The sequence below is a fragment of the Rhea pennata genome, chromosome 31 (assembly GCF_028389875.1).
Source record: "Rhea pennata isolate bPtePen1 chromosome 31, bPtePen1.pri, whole genome shotgun sequence".
NCBI lineage: Eukaryota > Metazoa > Chordata > Aves > Rheiformes > Rheidae > Rhea > Rhea pennata.
The window spans coordinates 824,237-847,409 of NC_084693.1; the positions used below are offsets into that span (position 1 = coordinate 824,237).

General features: G+C 46.6%; 1 protein-coding gene across 1 annotated transcript; it reads right to left on the bottom strand.

Moving 5' to 3' along the window:
- Positions 1 to 16,474: 16,474 nt before the first annotated feature.
- On the bottom strand, positions 16,475 to 18,331 carry LOC134152330 (loricrin-like). Its single transcript, XM_062597597.1, has 4 exons — positions 18,193 to 18,331; positions 17,551 to 17,958; positions 16,990 to 17,511; positions 16,475 to 16,896 (listed from the first exon to the last, which is right to left on the bottom strand). The coding sequence occupies exons 1-4, from the start codon at positions 18,329 to 18,331 to the stop codon at positions 16,475 to 16,477; spliced, it is 1,491 nt and encodes a 496-aa protein (XP_062453581.1).
- Between the last annotated feature and the right edge of the window lie 4,842 nt (positions 18,332 to 23,173).

Below are 23,173 nucleotides of genomic sequence, written 5' to 3' on the forward strand. Positions count from 1 at the left end.
TGTATTCATTTCACCTTATTTTAGACACTAAAAGTTAGTTGTTTAAATTTAAGCTAGTTGTCTACCTCTTGCTAAAACTAATGGAGAGGAGCAGGCACTGGCAGAAGTGAGTGAGTCATTCTGTTCTAGAATAGATGTCCTAGCTAGATGGCTGACAGCTGGAGAGATTGTATTAGGTTGCAAAAAGGAGAGAGATTTAGGATCTGTTTTTAAGTATACACAATTTTCAATGAAAACTGTAATCTGAAGATTTGTAATTTGAACCCAAGGAGGGTTAGAAAATCTTCTAGGCATCTATTTGCATTTATCAGACAACTCAATACCTTTGTACTTCTGAGTCAGCCTGACAAATGAAGTATGTGGCACTACTGAATGAGGGAACTGAAAATGAGAATCCTTGGATAACAAAGGTATAGATGAACGCCCTATATGCTATACTTAAATACATTCACCTGCCATAGAAATATATCTGGATTTACCTGTTTTCATTCATTTTGAAACTTTAGGATGAGGGTTTTTTACGATATGTTTGAGAAACAAAGCACAAAGAAGTTATAAATAAGAAGTCAGAAATAGAGATAATTTTCAACTACAGAGGTCAATGAATCAAAAAACCATGAACTTTTGCTACCTTTGGAAATGAAATTTTATTGTCTTATATGTATGCTTTGAGGCTGACATAGAATCATCATATGTAAACCATTGCCAGAAGAAATCATCCAGAGACTTTTACAGTAAGAACATAAACTTGGACTTGCATGCTAAATACATTTAAATACATCAAATTCGTATTTCGATGAAACATAGAAGAGGTGTTTGAAGATTTACGCAAAAAAAAATGAGATCAGAGAACTGATGATCCAAACTTTGGCACTGAGAGCATCCAAGGGAGGAGGGAGCCAGCACGTCCGGGCTCAGGGCTGGATCCAGCTGCTAGTACTTGGGGCACTGTGGGGGCAGCTTGCAGATGTTCTTGGTGTACTGGGGACTGCATGGGACTGGGGGGCAGTATTGCTTCACCGGGGGGCAATAGCGCTGCATGGGGGGGTAATAGTGCTGTGCGGGGGGGCAGCACGGCGACACATAGGTGTACTTCTGCACGGGTTGCCTCTGGATGGTGTAATGGCAGGAGGGTCCCGAGTCGTGGCAGGAGGACCGAGCACCATGGCACGAGGACCGGGAGCTGTGGCAGGAGGATTCATAGTCATGGCAGGTCCCACGAGAGCACATCCTTCTGGAGTACTGACAAAGCTGTTGGGAACAGAGAGACTGTCAGCCTGGCATGGACATACTACTGTTGCCTTCTCTAATTTGCTGTGGAACTCCTAGGATGCTCTCTGTTCTTGTTGATTTCTAGTTCTTTGAGGATAAGGCAATTTCAGTGCTACTTAGGTACTGGAAGATGACCCACATCTCCTACTAAAAACATGATTTTTTATAGATACAATTTGCTTTTGAGAGAAAAGATCCAAAGATCCATTGCCCACACCGAGACTTAGACTTCCCTGTCCCCTCTCCTCAAAAACTGTGGAAGTGTCTTCTCCATAAAATCCTCTGACTGTGCTTCTCTCTCTGTAGCTTCAAGTCTTTCTGCTGTTCTTATTTGGTCTGCGCCTCTGACTATTAAGAACATATCCCACATGTAATTTGCAGTTATAAAATAGCTTATCTACAAGGACTTTGTCTCATAGTTGAGCAATATCCAGCAGTAAGCAGTGAACTATCGTTCTCCAACACTGCCAAAGTTTGTATGAAAGCAGCTGATCATCACTCAAGAGAAAGAGAAGAATTGGACTTACCCCTTCAGCGACAGGAAGGAATACGTCTAAGTGCAGAGAAGTGAATGAAGGAAACTGGGAAGAGAGACCTTTTATACTGTTTCAAAGGGTTATCTAGGACATGAGACATCTCTCAGCAAGTGTAACCTAATTACACGTACCAGCCCATTTCTACCCGCTGTATTCAGCTTCCGACATTTTCCCTTTGATGCCCTGTGTTTTTAGCATTATAATTGTTCCACAGGTTATTAATAGCATGTTAATTCTTTTATGTCTCTATGAAAAAGATTGGAAGGTATTTGTACACCTATTTCACATAAAGTGACGCCAATACCGAAGATATTAACAGATCTAGTCACGGACAAGTATCAGGTGGAAGAGATGTTTGTGATTCAGAAGTACCAGTTCCTTAAGCTGTGCGGGGATGTCACATGGACCAAGAGTTAAATGTGATTACACTTCTGTGTGAAAGAAAAAAGATTACTAATGGCAACTCATGTGGATGATGCTTATGGCAGGAATAATCTCAATGAATTGCTCAATGGTACTAGATATTTTAATGAGAGATTTGGCATTAGCTGCAAGAAGTCCCTTGCTTATAATTTCCACCTATCTGCACAGAGTGTCCTATGAAAGATTTGCTTTTTTCCTGCAAAAGATGCTGTTTTAATCTAATTTTGCAATATTGTGTTTATCACAGTAATATCAAATCCTGGAACAGAAAGGTTTGAGCCTGCTTGACCTCCCAGAGGTGAGATTCCTTTCAGCTCCCCTCTTCCTTTGTCCTTCTTTAAGGTATTCCCATTTTTTCCCCAAGATTTTAAATAAAGTATATCTTTAACTTCATTTGAAGAGGTCTACTTTAAAAGCGAAGGAATTTTTAATAATAAAGTCCATGTATTCTTATAGTTTTGGAAATACATAAGCAAATTTCATGCTCTAATAGTCTCAAATACACAACAGGTCATAGAGGACTTATTTTCATTGTAACTACTTTTTCAGAAGCAGTTAAATGATATCTGGAGCTCATTCCTTTATGCCCTTCTGAAATGTTTGCCAGTGTGGTTGTAAAAAAATGGGCCATGTGTCTGCCTCCAGAGTAAGGTTTAGGCTCTCTAATTTCATTATCGTGAAGCCAATATTTGGACTATTAGCTGAGATGGAGAGCTCTCCTAATACTGCTGTCCTGATTTCAGTATTCAGTCCTAGTGTTTCTGTAACTTTTCTGGAAACATGCATTAGATAGGGTTGTAGTTCAAGAAAACATAAACAAAACAGTGTAATGCCATAGAGGTTGATGTTTCTGAATCTGAATTTTCCTGTGAATCATGGATGAACTCTGGTCTTCCTTCCCATGTCTGCTTACAGGTCATGCCCGTCTAACCCAGCAATTACATTTTCTTTTCACATAAAAGTCAAGGATGTTTCAACAGTGGAATGGCATTGTGGGATTAGACATCAGGCACAACTGAGTGATGCTCTACTGACTCACTGGGATCCCTTGAACCAGATCATTTGCACCTGTGCTTCAGTATCACAATGTGCAAAAATGAACCAATAAATACCCTGTTGCAAAGTCTTATGCAGACCACAGTTAGGCAAAGCCTTTAGAAATCTTTGATCATGTATGGGATTAACTTTATCATCATATAAAAGAGAGAAGATGGTAAAAAAAATGAGTGAGTCAGGTGTAAATGTCAGAAACCAAGGGTAGCCAATAAAAATGGCTGTGGTCAGGGGATAATGAAGCCTCAATTCTCCAGTAGTGGCTCACAACTGAAGCCTGAAACTCTATAAAGCTCTCCTGTTCCAGTTCATTCCCTTTAGTTTGAATTTGCATTGTCCTGTTGTTGACTAAGGTATGTGATTATGCTGGATCATGAAAACTTAGTTTTTGATTATAGCTCTTTGTTTATCTACTATATCTTGACATGGCTCTGTCTAAATCCAAACAGATGTTTATTATAAGTAGTGTAAGAGATACTTGCTATAGAATAATTCTTGTATGTCGTTGTTAACCAATATCCAATCATTGAAAATAATAACAAGCATTAGCCTTTTGCACTAAATATCTCATTTGTGGGAGGAATATTACAGTATCTGAGACTCTTCATTGTGAAGGTAATATTTTATAGACAATGACAATTCAGGAAAAAATGTCCAAATCTACTGCAGGAAAGGCCTCTGTTTCTGATTAGACCTACTTATCTCAAAGTTCAGCAGCAAAAAAATATCCCTGTAGAGGTGAGGGTGTTCAAACACTGGAACAGGTTGCCCAGAGAACTTGTGCAGACACTGAAATCTAGCTGGACATGGTCCTGAGCAACCTGCTGTAGCTGACCTTGCTTGAGCAGGGATGTTGGACCAGATGATCTCAGGAGGTCTCTTCCATCTCTAACTAGTCTGTGATCATGTAAAAGAGATTTGCTTGCTTCCATCACAGAGATCTTTTCTTTTAGATTTATCCCTTGTCCCAAAATGATATGCTCGTCTGGGAGAGAGTCGTTCTTCAACTTGATCTCAACCTGGTACAACCCTGTGCGCTCCTGACTGGACACCTGGAGGACACTGCTCCACTATGCATACAATTCTGGCTGCGCAGTACGTTGCAGCCACAGTGGGGACTCATGCCAGGGTGGTTATGACTACTGACACTATGGCTACCACCAGTTGGTCTGCTCTGAGAGGTGTCACAGCCTGTCAGCACCATGCCATAGAAATGGGTCTTCCCAGTGTGCCAGGACCTCTGCATGCAGCTATGGGAGTTCAGGAAGATGCTTGAGTGACAGGAGGGCTGTCTGTGGCATGGTGCCAGGAACCCTCAGTCATGCCATGGGAACAGGGATAGTGTCCACATCATGCAGCCAGTGGACTACTGTGGCTCTGCTGGAGGGCGGCAAGATGGGGTGGGAGTGTCCTGCTCTGAGGGGTGCCAGTGCTACAGCTGTGTTGGGGGACCAATGCACAGCTATGGGCATATAGCAGATGCCACAGCCATGGGGCAGCTGTCTGCTATGATGGTTGCCAGGGATTTTATAGGGGCTGCCACAATTAAGAGAAGACCTGGCTGTGCCCCCATCCTGGCGTGGCCCGGGATCACCGTGTTGCAGCACTGTCATAAAGCTGCAGGTTCTTTGATATGCAGCTGTGATGGTGAGGACAGAAGTGCCATACAGTGCAGCATACACTACAATGTGCCATGTGCTGAGGACCAGCTCCCTGTCCTAATGTCTGCCTTGGGTTTATCATACTTTGGAGTCTGTTTCTTCCCTCTTGTCTCCTGCTCATTTGATTGAGGCACTGTCCAGAAAATGTCCTCTGCAGAGATTGTCCTCTGCCCAAGCATCATTGCTGATGTGGCCTTTGTGTTCTTTGGTGGAGGGGGAAGATGAGGATTATTTTCCACTGAATTTATGCAGTCTACTTTCCGGCTTCACTTTCCAGTCGTATATGCAGAGATAATAAAACTTACAACTACGGAGAGATTTGTTGTCTCGCTTCCTCAGGCTCATACTGAGGATTTCTTCAAATGACACAACCAGCAACCTGCAGCGCTCCAGGTTAGCTGACAGTGTAGGTGAAAACTTGGACTGCCTAGAAAGAATTAAGACAGGAGATTTTATCTCCCGTTCCATAAAACCCTTCTAGTCAGATTCAAAGCCAGCCAGGAGCCTCATCTGGTTTGGTTTGTCTCCTGCCTGGTGCAGGGTGGACGGAGCACTGGGTGTTTGGGTAGATGTGGACTGCCCATGACACTGTGAAATGCCTTCCCATGATTTCAGAACTGCACATCTGACCTTGCATTTGCAGTCATCTACTGCAACATACTAGAACGTGCTGCTCATTATTTTAATTAACAGTAATAATCAAACAAGTGCTAATAATAAGTTTCTCGTTTCTTTCAAATATTTAGTACACACCTTTCTTTCTAATTAAGTATCTAATGCATTACACACAATGCTGCACTCATCCCACAGAGGCATGAATTTCCATAGCAATCTGCCTCTGTGTTGCCAGAGGCTGGAGAAGAACCTAGGGATGCATCAAGGGAAATGAGAAATACGGCTGTAGATTTTTATGGACTGTTGTCCATTTGCTATCCCCTCTTGTGGGATTAAAAGAGATGCAACTCTGCGCCTTCAGCTCTAGACAGCCTTTTGAAATCCAGTGTCTAAATTTGTCTGGAAGATGCACAAGATATGGCACCAAAGAGCTGAGCTTTCACATGTCACTGCTATTGAAGTGCAATGGGAAGAGGGGAGGGATGCACTGCTCTTTGCAAGCTGTAAAAAGCAGTATTCATTTACAAAGGCAGGCTTGGGAGCGATGCTAAAGATGAGATGGAGCTGACGATGGAAGCACACACTAGGACACAAGTATACTTTGTGAGTTTTAGGTTTTAATATCATATTTTTGCTACTGGAGACAGAAGCAGGAAATTAATGGATTCAAATACAGGAGCACGAGAGCATAAATCACATTTCTGACAGGTTAACACCACTTGGTGTTATCAGGAGAAGAAGAGGCTATTTGTGCTGCAGGGAAGCGGCAGGGCCTGCCCAAGCTCAGGGCTGCATCTTGAGGAGGAGAGGAAAGGGCACAGCCCTGCAGTGTGCGCTGACCATGGGCTCGCCCTTGCTCCTTCACTTCTGCTGCTGTGGGGGCCACTGCACCGGCTGCTTGATCTGCTGTTGCTGCTGGCAGGGAGCAGGAGCCGCTGGCACCTGAGTGACCACAGGGCACTGGGGAGGGAGGACCACCACTGGTGTCACATCTGGCACGGGTCTCACTTCATGGCAGATGACTTCCTCGGAGCCATGGCAGGAAGATCTCTCATTACTGTGGCAAGAGGAGCCTCCGCTGTGGCAGGAGGAGCTCTCAGTGCTGTGGCAGCCTCTGTCTCCACGGGAGCACATTTTTCAGTAGGTGCAGGGAGCCCTGAGAAGGAGAAGAGCCTCACAGTTAGAATGCACAAATGGCAGTGTGCTTCTATGTGTTTATCAGCCTACAACTTCTGATCACTCATCTGCTGAGGCTTCACAGCATTTGCCTGTCTTCCTAGCCTGCTTCCCTATCTTGAAGTTTCATTCCTGCAGTGCTTAATCAGCTGACACCAGCTGAATGCTTTCATGAATTCCTGTGGCAGCTTTAATCTCTGTTTCTGCCAGACACTGCTTGCCATTTCCCTGGATTCCCTTTCTGTATCCCAGGAGGATTCATACAAGAGGCTCTGGGATTATTTCAGGGCTGTATAACAGAAGAGCTGATATGCTTCAGAGCGCAAGTTCACTTTGCACAGGCAATAGACATGGGGGCAAAAGAGTCTCCAAATCTGGAGTCTACATGGGCCCTTGCCCAACTGGTGAATTTACAGTTGGGACCACAGGCACTGGAGTCTCAGCAAAACACACTCTCAAATACAGTTACTCAAGATGAAGAAAGTCACATGCCTACTTCACTCCTTGTCCTCTCCCTCATGTCTGTGCTCTCTGTGCCCATGTAGTCCTACGGTATACCTCTACCTGTTTTCCTGGTAATGCTAAGGCGCAAGGGGCACAACGAATACACCTATCTGCACACATCTAATCTCCTTCCAAGCAGACAGGCTCACAGATCTGAGATTTCCATGAAGTAAAAGCACTTAGAATGAATCCCGCTGGTTTGAAGACTACACTACTATTTCTTCTCCTTGTTTTCAAAACTGCCCTCAGTTCAGCCTCACATTTCTTCAAGGACATCTTGATACTTTAAACTCCTGAAGATTTGCACTTTCTAGAGGAATTTATTAAAGGAGTCAGACTCATAAATACAGTTAAAATCCCCAGCTTAAACAGGAACTGGGCACCTAACTCCCAAGATCTCCTCTGAAAAGTCAGCCTACCATCTCTCATTCATTCTCATATCCCATTCTTTACTTCTTTTATTTCCAGTTTGTTCTTAGAAAACTAAGAAACCTGAACATTGAAGTAATATGAATATTTAAGTATATAATAGGAACAATGAATTTTGCTTCTTAATATTAGCAGTCTCAAAACCAATTTTGGTTGAGCAAAATTGCCCCAGTAACTGAGAAAGAACTTGGCTCTCAACAATCTCAGCATCCAAAAACAGATCTATCTTTGTAAGCTCAGCATAGTTTAGCAAATGTTCATAGAAATTGTTAGCCATGCAGTAACAACTTACCCTGAATGTAGCTGGAAACACTGAGAAGAGGGAGCGAAGATGAGTGAATGAGGTGCTCTCTGATGTGAGAACTTTTATATGGTTCCTAGCTCTCTTCCTGAAAATGCAATAACCCCTGAGGAGAAATGACCAATGTATTTACAAAACAGCCACACCTCTAATTATCTACTACCTTCAAAAGCTTATTCAACCTGGTTCCTTTGATTGACTTCTCATATTTTAGATTGTCTTCCTTGTGTTACACAGTTTTAATTGCCACCCTGCCCCATACAAGTGGTAATGCATGAAGAGTGAAAACTGTGTGGGTGGCTTGGCTGTCTCACTGTCATGCCAGGATGAGTTTTATATTGCAAAATTGATGGTAAAGGTGGTGCTTTTGGGGTTTCTGTTCTGCTGAAACCTCTTGCCCTAAGTCTGGCGAGGAGGTGAGGTTACAATGCCTGATCATGGTCAACCAAGGGCAGGTTTTTAGAAAGTCCTCATCACACATTCTCTGAATTCTTGAAGCATCTTTAAAGATGCTTTCACCCTGTAAGATGTCTACAACTGCCAGCAGCCGTGTGACTTAGTAGTGGAGGGCCTCGACATCCCCTATCTTCTCTCTCTGACTGTGGCTTATTTCCCTGACTTCTTTGTCACCTCCCATACAATAAAATGAGAATAACGAAACCTGTGACCACTACAGAGGGCCCTAAAAGCTAAGAACAGAAAATGCTCTGTGAAAAACAGATCATCAATACTAGTAATGTTGGAAAGTCTTGGCTTGTATTCCTGAATTCCTAAAACCTGTAGTGCAATTTATGTGAGTATATTCCTTCCCTTTATGCAGATTTTACAGTCATTTCTGTGATTTTGACAAAATTGCCACTAATCTACATAGCTGAAATCCTTCCTGGCCAATACTGAAAAGTTCCAAACAGAATTCTTTTCAAATTTCATTTTTTCTAATATTTAAATTTTTAATTTAGTCTCTCTCTAAAGCAGTCACTGTTCATGATGGGAAAGGCTCACTTACAGGTGCTAATTGGGCAAATCTTGTGTGTGTGAGTAAGCTGTGAGTAAACTGCTGAGGTCAGAGACCACTTATCAGAACTCACCACACAGCTCAATCTTACCCAGCTCTTCCCCAGGGCAGGTAGAGGAAGGCACGAGAGCATAGCCTCAGTGCAAAGTAGTGGACTGCTGCAAGCACAGGGTGGTAGCCTGGCCCTGATGCAATCAACTGTACAATCACAGCTTTGCCCTTCACAGATGCTTATGGAGGGTTCCCAGGTAGGGGCTGAGCTATAACAGCCCTGGCTTTTTCTTTTCTCTCCATTAGCATCTTGACCATGCAGTTTCAGTAGTTTTCATTGGATAGTTTTACTGAGCACTTCATTTTGTGTCTTAATCTCTCTGTGAAGACTGGAGTTGCAAAGTTTTGGAGGGCAGAGAGCAACCGAAGATCTGAAGCAGAAGAGGGGTGACCATCACTTGCTATCTCTAAAAACAATGTCTTTAGTTTCTGTTTAGAGGCAGCAGGTAGTGACTTCCATCTTCTGTGAAGATGCCTAATACGTGTTTACCATTCATCCTGCCTGTCTGCATACAGATAGTGATGAACTGAAGCACACGGGTACAGCTTTTGCAAGCACTGACATGCTTATGGATGAGATCTCTAAGTTATAGTCTCCTGCAACAAAAAAGTTATCGTTCTTCCCATATTGCGTAGGGAGTGAGGCGGGGAGGAAATATGCGTGTGCAAACGTGCGTGTGTGTATGTCTGTGTATAAAATCCAGACTCCACCTATTTCCAGCTTCCCACTGCAGGTGAGCCGTGAGCGCAGGGAGAATCCCTCTCCAGTGCCTGCACACAACTGCATGCCTGCTCTGCTCTGACGTGCTCTTTGCATGCTCCCCCAGACCAGGGGCTTGACTGTGGCAGGCAACATTCAAGCACTGGATGCAAGAGTTCTCCTTTCCTTTACTCTGTCTATTATATTGTCTATCTTAGTTAATAACTAAGCTTCTAGAGTCATCTTTGACATAATCCTCAAAGAAATGGCCAGGTGGGACAATGAATAGCAAGTGTGGAGTTTAAAATGTTTCAATTTTCTTTTCCTTTTGGTGGAATTTAGGGATGATTTTTGGTCAGTTATTTGAATAATCAGAACTTTTTGAATATCCTTTTGATCAGTTTCTTGAAGTCTCCTGAAAGTTGTTTGAGCTTTCTGAGCTCTTTACTACCTTTGATACTACCAGATGAAATAGGAAAGATAATAGAAAAGATATATAAAGTATTAGAGTCTAGAAAAATAAATAGATGGTAATGAATGATAAATCTGTCTAATTTTAGAATGGAATTTAAAATGTCCCATGACAAAATCTTATGTAACATTTCCCACACCATAGCTCTCTGGTTTTACATTTTATAGAGTAAAAGAGAACTGCTGAAGCACTGAACACAGGGCTAGAGTTCAGCAAAAAATTTTGGTTTTGTAAATGGTTGTACTTTACAAACATCAGGGCAAAATTTTCTGGATTTTTATGGGGCTGAAAAGGCCAAAGTTCTCACAGGTTACTGAAAGCAGCAATGGTAAAATTCTTTTTACAATGGAATTTTACATTCTTTTCTCTCTCTCTTAAAATGGCACAGACATATATGACTGTTTCACTGGGACTTTTTTCCTCCATTACCAATATGTACATAAATCCAAAAAGGACAGAGAACAGTCCTGAAACCCTAAGAGTCTGTCAAATACCAAATCAAAACCAGTACTTGAAGTTCAAGCCTTCTTGGCACTGTCCCAACAGCATGGCACAGAAGAACCATATGATCAATGTCTTCTTCCTTCTGCCTAATTTAGGACCCAATTTTATCAAAAAATGTCATGAGGCAGGTTACTCCAAAAAAGAAAATGAGTTCATTCATGTTGCCTAACACCACTGGTGCAAGCAAAGGTTTATGTGCTCTGGCTTACAACATCGCCTGCAATCTCTTTGGGACAGGAGCCTGGTGTGTAATTGTTTCCAAGTAAACAACCTTGCATTCCCAAGGTCACCGTGTAAATAATAATCAGTTGGAAATCATCTGGGAGTTTTGCCTATCTGCTTAACTTAGCTCACAGAGTCTGGCCTGTGTATTGAAAAAAACTCTTGAGAGGGCAGAGCATTTGAATTTGACTGCGAGAGATATGGGGGAAGCTCTGACTAGCTGCAAAATTAAATAGCTTCTCTTACTATTTAAAACTATGTATTTTAATTGGACTAAAATATATATTAAAATGTATATCATATATGTTGAAAGATAAATCTTCAGTAGCCAATTTTAAAGTAGACTCCTTGGGTATCTATCAAAGATCCACTCATATTTTGAACAAAGAAGCCCGGATTAAAGAAATCACACAGATACTTCAGTTCCAACAGACAGTAAGGTTTTATTTTCCATTTCACGTACAAAAGGAGATGGAAGGAGCAACCTCTTCCCAGCACCAAAGCACAAATCACTTTTTGGCAGTGCTCACAGCAGCATTACACGCACAGTCTGGCACAGGGAATGCAAAGCTCCTGAATGATAAGGACAACGCTGGAAAAAAGCTGTGATGTGGCGCACCCAGGGCACTTCTGCTACAGCAGAGGGAGCACTTCTGGGTCAGTCACTTCTGGCTGGTGGACCAGAGGCAATCCTGCTTGGTCTGATGGGACTTGACATCAGGAATGACCACGGGGCATTTCTGCTGCATAGGCTGGGAGGACTTACTGCCCCCAGAGCTAATCCCTGGGCCACCACAGTACTCTGATCCACTGCTGCTTCCAGCTGCTATTACAGACTTGTCTCTTGATGATGCACCACACCTGTAGCTGGAGCCTCCTCCCGTGCTGTAGTCCAATCTCCCACTGCAGCAGCTGGATCCTCCACCACCCTCTGAGCTGATGATATTGCCCGAATCCTCAATGCTGTATCTTGGTCCTCCCCCTGTGTCACATACTGACCCCCCTGCAGTGCCCCAGGCAGATGACCCCGCACTGTCCTCACTGGCTATTACAACAGATCCATCACCACCATATCTGTATCTCCCTCCAGTGCCATAGGTGGAAGTTGCTGGCACGGAGTGGCAGGGTGAAATTCCTCTGCTGTAGGTGACCGAGCCTTCCCCACCACACAAGAAGGAGCCTTGGAGGTTTAACGTGCCCCCACTGCTGCCATAGTCTCCTCCATGATGCGATGAGATCTCATGGCTGTAGCCTCTGTTCCGGTTAGGACCCTTCCTTCTGAAATATTGGTATATCTGGAAGAGGAAAATGTTCTCACAGCTCACAGATACAGAAGACACTGTTATGTCTTGTTCTATTTTTGTACCACAGCAGGAGGGAGACTTCAGTCAGTGTGGTTGCAAAGGCTTTACCAGGACCTGAGGGAATCCCAGTTTGAGAACAAGGGCACTGCCCAGCTCTTCTTCCACTACAGGAATATCACCGGCTGCTGCTGGGATTGTTTTTCTGTTCTTTATCTCCAGGGTGTAATTTTGGAGAATAAATATTTGAATACATTCTTTACCATTAACATATCTAATAACTGCTACGGTTCTCCCTGTCCATCAGCTTGGTTGTAGCTTGTCAGAGCTGTAAAAATAGCAAGGATTATCCTTGTTTATATTTTAGAGTGCTGCAAGAGCAGCGGAACAAAATTTCTGTGTAAGATAATGTAAGAGTCTGTATGTTTGCTGTTGTTGCATAGTATCCCCAATGATCTTTTAGATAAGTTAATCACCACAGCCATGAGAGATATGTAATCATTACAGAGTACAGTATAGGCTTATTAGTGAATAATATGGAAAATGCATCGAAGGCTTTGCGAATATGCTCAAATCTGCAAACAAAATGCACTCCCCATGTGCTGGCTCCACTACACACTCCTTTGGGTTTGTAGCCTCCTAAAGCACATGGTCCTTAGTACTGTGACCTGCCTTTCCCTTGCTTCCTAGCCATCTGAGCAAGATAATGTAATAAAACCCACACTACATCATAGCAAGAAACCATACAGACCTGAGAACTTTGCCTTGGATACTCAGGCAGCATGGGTACCACTTTAGACCCCATGCCAAGATCTAAGAATGATGATTTCGCCTATGGCTACGTAATAATAAAGCCTCAGAAAAAGCAGACTTACCCTCCTCAGCCATTGGAAACACATTTAGAAGATAAAAGTCGAATGAATGAGGAGGTTTAACACCCAGGAACTTTTATATGGTGCCTAGCATATAAGGGAAGTGAGACACACTAAGGAATGGCAATGATTTATTTACCCAACTCTGATTTAAATATTTGTTTTGACTCATGACTTCTGATCAAGATCTTCGCACTGCTTTTCGCATTGCATTGCATTGCAGTAATTGCTACTTCTGCTTAATGATCCTATTCCTGTGCTCCTGTTCTGAGCTACAGGGGATCGCTCTGGCCCACAGAGCAGCAGCTATGCTGCGGGCCAGGGCTGCTTTTGAGAGGCTGAAGAATGTGGTGGGAGAGTGGGCACAGGGAGATGCCAAGTGAGAGGACTAGCGAGCATGAGGCAGAGGGTGGCCATGACTGGGAAGGCGCAGGAAGTCAGGTGAGGCTGTAGTTCAGTGGTGTGGCAGCACTTGTGGCCAGGGGCACGCTGCAGGAGTGGTGTTTTCCATGGTACCCTTGAAAGGGAAAGGCAGAGACTCAGAAAGCACCAAGAGGCAAGTTTGGGGGAACCTGGGCGACCACAGGCTGGTCACAGCACATTGATCCCACCAGTATCTCAGTGGCGGCTCAGATGGGAGATTTTCTGATGGAGACATTTGCACCCAAACCAGAAGGCTGTCAAAAGCAAACTGCCTGGTGTGGGTGTTTTGCGAGGGGTGCTGCCTGCACACAAATGCTACAGATGCTCTAAGAACACTAGGGAGCCCTGGAGAGAATCATGGAGGTGAATGTTCTTATATCCACTCATAGATGAATTACTCTGCTAAAGAAGGGACAATCGTTTTTGTTAGCCAAATGCCATCCTTCCGTGTTTTCCTACGTTATGTCCTTCCTCTGGCTTGGAAAGACCACCAAGTACCAGGGAGACTCATTTGGATAGCGCTGGGGCAGAAAGCGCTGTGGCCTCCCAGGCTGCCAGCACTGCCTGAGAAGACGTGTGCACCCCAGTCTGGGACACTACAGCTCAGCTCCACAGCATGGCTCTTGCTAGCTAGGCTAGGGCTGTTCAGCTTCGAGTAATTTTGCTGTGAGGACACGAAGTCCCAGCTTTGGCAGAAGGCCACACATACCAACCACTAAGTAGAGCAAAGTGGTGCTGCTAGTGCCCTCGGTATGTTGTTCTGAGGCAGATTACAAGAGCTTGGGCAAGAAGGAATAAAGTCCTGAAGGCTTGATTTGGTATCTACTGAGTTGCCTCAGGACAACCTCGCTGTTGGCTTTAGTTCCTTCTGCCGGGCCCAGGCCTGGTTTGGCTGGCCCCATGTGGGAGATATGACTTCTAGAAAGAGGTGCTCTGAGGTTGTCAAAGGCAGGAGGAAGCCAGACGGTAAGGTTGTGAATGGCAGCGTGTTTATTGCCCGTAAACAGCAGGCTTTTGGGCGCCCTGGCTCTCCCACACACCCTGTGGGAGAAGCTGCTGCTCAGCGCCGGTCCCAGCTGGTTCCAGCCGGTTCTGTAAAGTCTGAAAGCAGCGCCAAAACTGCGACCAATCAGAGGAGCGCTTGGTGATCCCCCTCCCCCGCCTCAACCAATCGGAGGTGCACGTGGCGCGCTGCTCTGGAGCAGGTGTGAGGAGTCACGTGTGCACGTGTGCGCGTGTGCGCGCGTGCGCGGGGGGGGGAGGGAGGGGGTGCGGGAGCGCTCGGGGACCCGCGCCGGGGCCGGGGCCGGGGCCGCGGCTGCCGCCGGCGGGAGGGACCGCGAGCCGCCGCCGCCGCCGGAGCAGGTGGAGCCCCGAGGGGACTCCGTTTAATTGTTTGTATCTTTTGTTTCTCAGTGCCCGGAAAGGTCATTAAACGCTTGTGTTAACCGGCAGTAACGTAAGGGGAAATCCCCCGAGCCGAGACCGCTCCGCCGGCCACGGTGCCGGGAGGGGGTGGCGGGGAGCGGCGGCCGGGGCCGTGCGGCGGGCGGTGGCTGTAGCGTTAATGGGCCGCTAACGGCGTCGTCGTCAAGGGCAACGCTGAAGCAGCCCTGGGGCGGCTGCGCGGGGAAGGACCGTCCCGGCGGGCAGTTTCTTTACGCTCACCCAAAACGAGCTTTAAAGAAGCGCAGGGCACCTTCGACCGCTGCCCCAGGGAGGTGCCCCTGCAGCGGGCAGTGCTGGGAAACCAGAGCTGTTGGGATACAGCTGATGCGCCAAGGGAGCATTGCTCTGCGGTGTTCGGGGGTCTCTACCTGCCCTGGGCAAGGGAGGAGGGCTTTGGCATCAGCTCGTGGAGGGATATGCGGAGCAATGGCCAGATTCTGCAAATGTGCTACCCTGTGGGTGGACTCGGAAGAAGCAGGTGATCGTCCAGCGGTTGCTTGGACTGCTGGAGTGTGTTTACAGGCAAGGGGAAATGGACTTCAAAAAGGTAGTGTTTGCTAGTGATGCGGTGTGGTGCCTAGGTACAGTTACTAACCCCTTCTGCTGTCACCTGATAAGCTGGTGGATGCCCTGTTGATCAGGGAGTGACCTGTGTGTACCATACTGGGGGGACGCATGCTAGAGGACAAGTGTGAGGCTAAATTAAATAAGGTAAATTAAGAGAAATTCCCCAAGTCAAGACTCTTTTGCCTATGACAGCATTACATTACCAGCCACCCTGAGCAGGAATAGCTGCTAGTATGGATCAGAGCCACTGCTTGTACTTCTGGACTGAGCCTAACTAGTTGGCCTGCCTCCCAGCAGCACTGCACCCTTCCGCGGACATTGTCTGTGGGTGCTGATTCCTCAGGAGACTTTGAGCCAAGAGCTGTAATAGCTCTACTGGAAAAGCTCTATGCAAAAGTGCCAGAGGGAAATTGGGGAGCTGTGTGTGCTTGCTGGTTTTAGTTGTTTTTCAGTTTCTGCACATAAGCTGAACCTAGAGTGACAAGGATGATATAAACTTTCTGTAAGATGTCTTTCGAGCCACACTTAGGGCAATTCACTGTTCAACCCTGTTCTTAATCTCTTCTTTATGGAGAGATTAAGAATGAAATGTCCCATGAGGTAGATTTCTAGTTTTCAAAACTGTGAGAGGCTGCTCAAGAGTAGAGGAGCAAAACAAGGCTTTCTTGGGATTTAATTGTATTTATTAGATCTTTCATACACCCCTGGGAAATAAGCAAAGCCTGATCAAAGGCATGATAAACCCAGCACCAGGGCACAACACTGTTTATCCAGGCCTTCACAGCAGAGTGATGCAGCATCAAGAGGAGAAGAGGACATGCTGGGAGGAAACAGACAACCCTGGAAGAGAGCCCCAGATCTAGAGAGAAGATGGTGACCTGTCACATGGAGGGCTGTTCTTGCAGAGCACTGGAGCCATCTGTGGCCATTACTTGTGGTGGCTGGGGGGCCAGTGGCAGGCCTGCTTGGTTTGTTGGGATTCAATGTTGGGAATGACAATGGGGCATTTCTGCTGCATGGACTGGGAGGACCCTCCGCTGCCTCCTCCGGAGCTGCTGATGATTGTGTGGCCTGAGGAACTGCCGCTGCTGAATCCTCCACTGCAGCATCCAGATGATCCTCCGCTGCTCCCCCCTCCTGCTATGATGATCTTGCCTCCTGAGGACCCACCACTGGCTCCCCCACTGCAGCATCCAGATGAGCCACCTCCAGAGCTCCCAATGATCTTCTGCTCTGATCCCCCACTGCCACCGCTGTAGCCTCCTCCGATGCCATAGCCTGAGGATCCTCCGCTGCAGCACCCGGATGATCCTCCACTGCTCCCCCCTCCTGCTATGATGATTTTGCCTCCTGAGGACCCACCACTGGATCCTCCACTGCAGCATCCGGATGAGCCACCTCCAGAGCTCCCAATGAACTTCTGCTCTGATCCCCCACTGCCACCGCTGTAGCCTCCTCCGATGCCATAGCCTGAGGATCCTCCGCTGCAGCACCCGGATGATCCTCCACTGCTCCCTCCTCCTGCTATGATGATCTTGCCTCCTGAGGACCCACCACTGGATCCCCCACTGCAGCATCCGGATGAGCTACCTCCAGAGCTCCCAATGATCTTTTGGCTGGATCCACCACTATAGCCTCCTCCGATGCCATAGCCTGAGGATCCCCCGCTGCAGCACCCAGATGATCCTCCACTGCTCCCCCCTCCTGCTATGATGATCTTGCCTCCTGAGGACCCACCACTGGATCCCCCACTGCAGCATCCGGATGAGCCACCTCCAGAGCTCCCAATGATCTTCTGCTCTGATCCCCCACTGCCACCGCTGTAGCCTCCTCCGATGCCATAGCCTGAGGATCCCCCGCTGCAGCACCCGGATGATCCTCCACTGCTCCCCCCTCCTGCTATGATGATTTTGCCTCCTGAGGACCCACCACTGGATCCCCCACTGCAGCATCCGGATGAGCTACCTCCAGAGCTCCCAATGATCTTTTGGCTGGATGCACCACTATAGCCTCCTCCGATGCCATAGCCTGAGGATCCCCCGCTGCAGCACCCGGATGATCCTCCACTGCTCCCCCCTCCTGCTATGATGATCTTGCTTCCTGAGGACCCACCACTGGATCCTCCACTGCAGCATCCGGATGAGCCACCTCCAGAGCTCCCAATGATCTTTTGGCTGGATCCACCACTATAGCCTCCTCCGATGCCATAGCCTGAGGATCCTCCGCTGCAGCACCCGGATGATCCTCCACTGCTCCCCCCTCCTGCTATGATGATCTTGCCTCCTGAGGACCCACCACTGGATCCCCCACTGCAGCATCCGGATGAGCCACCTCCTCCACCTCCAGAGCTCCCAATGATCTTTTGGCCTGATCCACCGCTGTAGCCTCCTCCAATGCCATAGCCTGAGGATCCTCCACTGCAGCATCCAGATGAGCCACCACCTCCAGAGCTAACAATGATCTTCTGACTGGAGCCTGTGCTGCCACTGCCTGATCCCCCCCCACTGCAGCATCCCAATGACCCTCCGCTGCCACCCCCAGATGAGATGATAATGGAGCCTCCGCTGGACCCTCCTGCTGTGCCGTAGGCTGAGGATCCCTGGATCTGCTGGCAGGAGGCCATGCCCCCGCCATAGCCGCTGGAGCCTCCAGTTCCGCAGGAAGAAGAGCCCAGTGCTTGGTAGCTGGAGGAACTTGCCCCACGGCAGGACGAGCCCCGACTGTGGCATCCCCTGGACTGGGAGGATGTTTCATGGCAGCCTCCAGAGTTCTGTCGGGAGCACATCTTTGAGTAGCAACCCTGCAAGAAAGAGTGCTGTCAGGAAAGAGCACCAAGGAAATGCTGCTTATCCTTTGAAGTAAACTAACAATTAAGGAGTACTTAGTAAATATCATCCCATTTTTCCTAAGCTCTGTTGCCTTAGAGGAAGTGGAGCTTCATAAACTCCTTGATAGTAAAGTCTTTCTGTGGAAGATACTCAGCAACCTGTTTTTGGATGAAACATTTACAGAAAAACTGTATACAGGAGGACTGAGAGTACTTCCAGAGATTTGCACATGTGCTCTGATATTCACAGAGCAGACACTCTAAAAGCCTTAGTTACAATGTAGATCTTTCTAGATTTACAGCATGCTAAGACTTACAGCAGCCAGGATCTCAACTACATCTATGCAGCTTGGGAATAGCATGGACAACTCCCATCTAAAGGAAGGCAGCCCCCCAGGCATACCCAGCTGGCACACCACATTCTGCTAGAAGTAGAACCGACATGATTCCCTTGCTTAAAGCATGCTCTAAGACCAGTGGATGAACAGTGGTTAAAAAAAAATTCTGTGTAAATGGGCTTACCTTCAGTGCAGCTCGAAATGTGTGCAAGGCTCAAAGGCAGGTGAATGAGAAGCCTAAGGATACAGGAGCTTTTATATTGTATGAATTGTTTTCATAAGGGAAATGAGACACCCTAAGGAATGCTAATACACTTATTTATTGAATCTGGCCCTAGCTGTCTTCTCCTTTGACTCACTTGTAGCGGATAGGTGATACAGAGAAGATGTGCCAATTATGTTCTGCATTATAATCACTAATTTTACTTAATGATTCATTTCCGGAGTCTTACTCTGAAGTGTTGGGGGTGAAGGCTCTTGGAGTCTACTTCGGAGATCCAAAACCCCATCCTCCTAGGCTGCAGCTTCTGAGGTACTCAGCAGAGAGTGGATACTGAAGGATGAATGCTGGAGTGAGTTAGTGCTAGAGAGCAATGGAAGGCCAAGGGTAAAGGATAGGCTGGAGCAGGGTCCAGGAGTATTTGGGGAAAATGGGGATTCCTAAAGGATTGGGGAGTTGGATAGGGAAGAGGAGTATGTTCAGCCTACTGGAAACAGGCAACCATGTGCTGAACGTGGCAGAGGTACCACTTCTGAAGGGGTCGTGCACCTCTCTGGAGACACTGCTGGGCTGTCTTTGCTGTACACCTGAGCCCAGAGCCATTTCAAGAATCTATGTGAGGAAGGCACAGATTTGGAGGCTGTTTCCCCATACCCTCTCAGGAATGGGAAGGCTGGCAATGCTCCTGGATTGAGCAGGAAGGTCTGTGCTCAATTCCAGCTTCCTAGAAATGCTTATCATTGGGTTGTGGTGAGGATTGTTTTGACATCTGTTTGCAAAAGCGCATTCAAAAGTCATCAAACTCTACCACTGAACTATAGAACACTTAAGTATTTTTTCAGCCTTGGGTGCTTTTGCGAGGGTCCTGTTTCTGCAGCCAGCCCACCTACATCTGAAGCTGGGGAGACCTCTGGGTATTTTCCTGTGAAATATGCCTTGCTGGAGACTACCAGTTTGCTAGCACAGGAACTGCAGTACTGTCTTATGTTTTGCAGCAGTTCCATCCTGTCACTGTCATGCGTGCTTTTAGGGTGACAACAGCATCCACCTCCACAGGAGATAGCAGAGGAAGGCGTAATTGGAGGGTTCTAACTGAGAGGATGTGTGAGGGCAACAACAAGCCACCCAACCCTGTCACGATAAGCATAATTTAGGGCATACACACAGGTTCAGTGGTATGGGGACAGTACTATCTGCCTCAGCATTGCCCCCAAGAATGTGGGTGCTAGGAGTATGATTTATCTTGCATTGGACTCCCTCCAGTGGCCCTAGTTCCACTTCAGTCACCAAAAAGAAATGCAAGGTCTCATGGGAATTCTGGCTCCCACCTGTGAAATGTGGGTGTTGTGTTACTGAATATCACAACAGCTTAATTCTCCCTGTGAACTTAACCTGTAATGACTTGCACAAAGGGACACCCAGAATTTGCAGCTCATCTGGACCCAGGATGTGAAGGAAGGCCACAGAGCAAAGCATGGCCTTTCAGCAGGGTGGCAGGAGTTCCTCCTGCAAATGTTATACACTCTGCATGTATGCGGGCCTCAGGACTGTGCATACTTAAGACCTTACACAGAGTCTAGAAGCATGAAGCTTGTGACACATGAGTACATGTGGTGCCTACCGCATGGAGAGGAAGAATGTGGCTGGAACCACAGTTTCTTGAGGGGTTGCCATTGCCATAACCCTTTCCACCAAGTTAAGGAGCATAGAGTCCACACCAGCTCTAATATATGGCTCGAGTAAAAAGAAGATGGAATGTAAGAGCCTTCACGGGGGAGGCTGTCCAAAATCTAGATCATGCTGCCAGAGCTCTGATGCCCTGGGTGGGCCCTTTTCTGGTCTGCGATCCAGTCACCCTCAGAATGAGGAGGTAGGTCATGTTATCTTTCAGTCTAGTTGTGGCAGATGCCTCAAGGGATGGGGCCTTGGTGTATATTGTTATGAGAGAGAAACCATGACCAGCTCTTAAAACCCTTTATTGCCACAGCTTTATTTGGGCACAACAATGCTGATACCACTGGCCCTGATGTAAAGATACTGCTGACATAAAAGGAGCTCTCTGGTTATTCCGTTAAAGGCAGAATCATGTCAGTCACAGACTTCTGAGTGTCTGAATAATGCAAAATGGCTAATGCATACCTCTTGGAAAGTTAGCCTGTTATTTCTAACTTTATTTGCTGTGTACCAGCTTTGTATGAAAGATGGACAAAAATCTTGTATGTCGAAATCTGTGGAACTCAAAACAAATTGTGCTTGTCCCAAAGACACCGTGTTGCTCATATCAGCCCAAATATTAGACGTTGCCTATCAAAATGAACAGTTTTCCGTGTTTAAATCAGGAGAAAATGTGTAAAGGCCTGACTGAGTCTTTCCAAAGGATGCTACTCTTCACAGTGAAACCCAGAGATTGTACTATTCTTTTTCCTCTGGGAAAGGGAAATTGAGGGGGACCTATTCCCTATGTTAAAACTGCATGGTGGACACCATCAGAAAGAGGGAGGCACACCATCTGCTTAAGCAACAAGGCCTCTTTCAAGCACAACCTGTTTATATGCATTTTTTTTCTAGTACTGGAGGATGAAGATGACTTCTTATCTGCATATATTTTGTACGGTTATTTACTTCTTGAAAGCAAACATGGAAATGACATAGGGTAAAGCAAGCAGGCAAAAGCAGTATTTCCTGTACACAATGAGTTTTATTTCCAGACACGTTGATGGCTGAGTAAAGCAGCAAAGCCTGATCAGAGGCACGATAAACCCAGCACCAGGGCACAACGCTGTTTATCCAGGCCTTCACAGCAGAGTGATGCAGCATCAAGAGGAGAAGAGGACATGCTGGGAGGAAACAGACAACCCTGGAAGAGAGCCCCAGATCTAGAGAGAAGATGGTGACCTGTCACATGGAGGGCTGTTCTTGCAGAGCACTGGAGCCATCTGTGGCCATTACTTGTGGTGGCTGGGGGGCCAGTGGCAGGCCTGCTTGGTTTGTTGGGATTCAATGTTGGGAATGACAATGGGGCATTTCTGCTGCATGGACTGGGAGAACCCTCCACTGCCTCCTCCGGAGCTGCTGATGATTGTGTGGCCTGAGGAACTGCCGCTGCTGAATCCTCCACTGCAGCATCCAGATGATCCTCCGCTGCTCCCCCCTCCTGCTATGATGATCTTGCCTCCTGAGGACCCACCACTGGCTCCCCCACTGCAGCATCCGGATGAGCCACCTCCAGAGCTCCCAATGATCTTTTGGCTGGATCCACCACTCTTGTGCCCCTGTGAGCCCCAAGAGTTTGCGCAATGTGCGCATGCAAGGGACTCACACTTATTAACCATATGTTGAAATCTTTGGTACTAGAGTGAAAAGAGTTTTTGCATCTTTCCTAATCCATTTAAATAACTACCTTCGTCATTGCATGATGCTTAGATGAGATTAGTTTTTTGTCCTTAAAGAGAGATTGTTTGCAATATTTCTTTGTGATATCTTATCTGACGGGCAAAAGTCAAGATTGTGAGTAGCAATTGGCATTTAAAAAATGACATAAAAATATTTATTGAACCTGTCTTATTGATGTCCTTAGCGTCCCTTCTGCATGTGGGTTTCCATTGCGGTTGTGCTCTGGAGCTTTATTACAACAGCATTAGCTCAGAAGAAAAGAGGAATAACGCAAAATATGTGTTATAAAACTAAATCCAACCACTCAAACACTGAAGATCTGTAGAACTGCAAGTTTTAATGTTTCGTGCAAACACTAGGAAACTGAGGCACAAAACAGAAACATGAAACCACCCTGGCATCAGACTACAGGTTATTGATACATGCCACCAAAGGCCGTGATTCAGCGGGGGTGCTGAAGAGAAGAATTCCAAATAAGAGGAGAAAGGAATCATGGAAATATTCTTAAATTTAGTAGGGGAGGAAATCAGTGAGGTATGCTTGCATCTTGGGCTTTCTTGATCAGAGTCCCTTCTGCAGCAACTACTTGTGTTTATGCTGTGGTGGCCAGGAGATTGGCTGGGTCTGCTGATGCATGGATGGATCTCCAGAGCTGGATGAACCACCTCCACTGCTGCATCTTCCAAAGGAGGATGATCCCTGACCCTGGAGGCCTAAACCACCTCCTCCCCCGCCTCCTCCAATGCAGATGGGTCCTTGACCCTGGAGGCCTGAACCACCTCCTCCTCCTCCCCCACCTCCTCCAATGCAGATAGGTCCTTGACCCTGGAGGCCTGAACCACCTCCTCC